This window comes from Eleutherodactylus coqui, chromosome 2, assembly GCF_035609145.1.
Source record: "Eleutherodactylus coqui strain aEleCoq1 chromosome 2, aEleCoq1.hap1, whole genome shotgun sequence".
Taxonomy (NCBI): Eukaryota; Metazoa; Chordata; class Amphibia; order Anura; family Eleutherodactylidae; genus Eleutherodactylus; species Eleutherodactylus coqui.
The window spans coordinates 304,361,262-304,363,178 of NC_089838.1; the positions used below are offsets into that span (position 1 = coordinate 304,361,262).

The following is a 1,917-nucleotide window of genomic DNA, read 5'->3' on the forward strand; positions in this document are numbered from 1 at the left end:
GATTCGGCTGCCGGTGCGGGTGACAGGTGAGTTGCGGCAGTCAGCAGATCTCCCCTTCGTTCCTCCCCGCTCTCCCACGGCAGCTCCCTGCCCGCCGCCGGCAGCCGAATCTTTGCTCCCGAGTGGGCAGGTACTCGCTAAGGGCAATGCTCGATCGAGCAATTGCCCTTAGCGAGTATGCTCGCTCATCACTATTGGCTAGCCTTCAAACTGTCCACTATATCACCATGTTGGTTATAGGCCACAACACTATAACTGCATCCCACCACATTTCCCTGCATTCATATGGTCCATCAGGGGTTTTGAAGGTGAACTCAGTAGATGAACTTCAGTTCACCAAGAGGCATAGTCATGAAAAGCAAAATGTTGTACTTAAAGCATCCTTCAACTATCATCCATGGAAAATAACTTACTGGACATAAAAATCTGTTTTTTTATAGCAGATACTCAAGATGAATGATTGTGAAAACATTACAGTGACTGAATTCTATCTGACTCCATTCTCCACCTCCAGAATAAATGAAATTCTTATATTTACTGGGTTTCTATGCATGTATCTGCTAGCAGTGGTGGGGAATCTGATTATCATTGTCCTAGTATGCAGTGCACCCCAACTTCACACTCCCATGTATTTCTTCTTGTGTAATCTGTCTTCTGTTGATGTCATCTATGTCTCTGCTATTCTCCCAAAGATGTTGTCCATTATTAGAACAGACTATAAAATGATATCCTTCTCTGACTGCTTCGCTCAACTTTACTTCTTCATGTTCTGTGCTATTACCGACAATTATATTCTGACATGTATGGCTTATGATCGCTATGTGGCAATATGTTCTCCTTTACATTATTTTTTGATTATGACCAAAAAAGTTTGTTTAGTTGCTGCAAATTCCTGCTTTACAATTAGTGCTGTGAATACCCTGATATTTACCTTACTAATGTCTAGGTTATCATTTTGTAATTCACATAAGATCAACCATTTCTTTTGTGACATAATACCATTACTGGCGCTGTCTTCTAGTGACACTCAGAGTGTGAAAATCATCCTGTCAGTGGAAGATTTCATCGGCATTTTTAACTTTTTGTTTATTTTGACCTCATATGTAAGAATTATCTCCACAGTTGTAAATATTCGTGCTTCTAGTGGGCAGCTTAAGGCTTTATCTAGCTGCTCTTCACATATCCTTACTGTCTTATTATTCTATGGACCAAGTATCTTCATGTACTTGAAACCTGAATATGGAGATTCTAAGGACCAAGACAAAATTCTCTCACTGCTTTATGTGGCTGTGGTCCCGATGTTAAACCCATTTGTGTATAGCCTGAAGAACAAAGAGGTTATTGTAGCTGCTCAAAAAGTAGGCAAAGTACTATGGAATAGAATTCTTCTTTTTCAAAAAATGTAAATATAACAAAAATGTATTTGATCTACAGTAACATGTCATATTTCTTCTTAATTCTATCAAAAGAATAATTGCCATGGTTCTGGCTTCCCAGATGAAGAATTCTACCAGTGACATTACTGCCTCCCTCCATACTTTGGTGGACTATGCTTTGTCCCATAATTGTTTGCCTAAATAAAGCAATGTAATTTGTGTCTCCAATGCTGAACACCCTGCATTTTAATGTGTCCCTAAAATACATAAGAATGTCTTAAGCTTTCTGGGTCAACCTATTATCTCTGGTGTTGGGTCTATTACCTGTGATTTGTCTGAATACATGGATTGACACCATTTGCTTACCATTATTAAACATGTTTTGTGGAAGGAATCTTATATTTGTGGTTCCCTGGATATTAAGGTTATTAATTCCAACATCTCTCACTCTATGGTCTATAGGCAGTTAGTAATTTTTAAATAAAGATCCCCTTATGCCACACCAATAGAGATGAGCGAACGTACTCGTCCGAGCTTGATG

At 39.1% G+C, this 1,917-nt stretch overlaps 1 protein-coding gene across 1 annotated transcript; it reads left to right on the forward strand.

Moving 5' to 3' along the window:
• Window positions 1-452: 452 nt before the first annotated feature.
• LOC136610237 (olfactory receptor 5AR1-like) lies at window positions 453-1,406 on the forward strand. The gene has a single exon (XM_066589474.1). It carries the CDS (start codon window positions 453-455, stop codon window positions 1,404-1,406), a length of 954 nt encoding a protein of 317 aa, XP_066445571.1.
• Window positions 1,407-1,917: the final 511 nt, after the last annotated feature.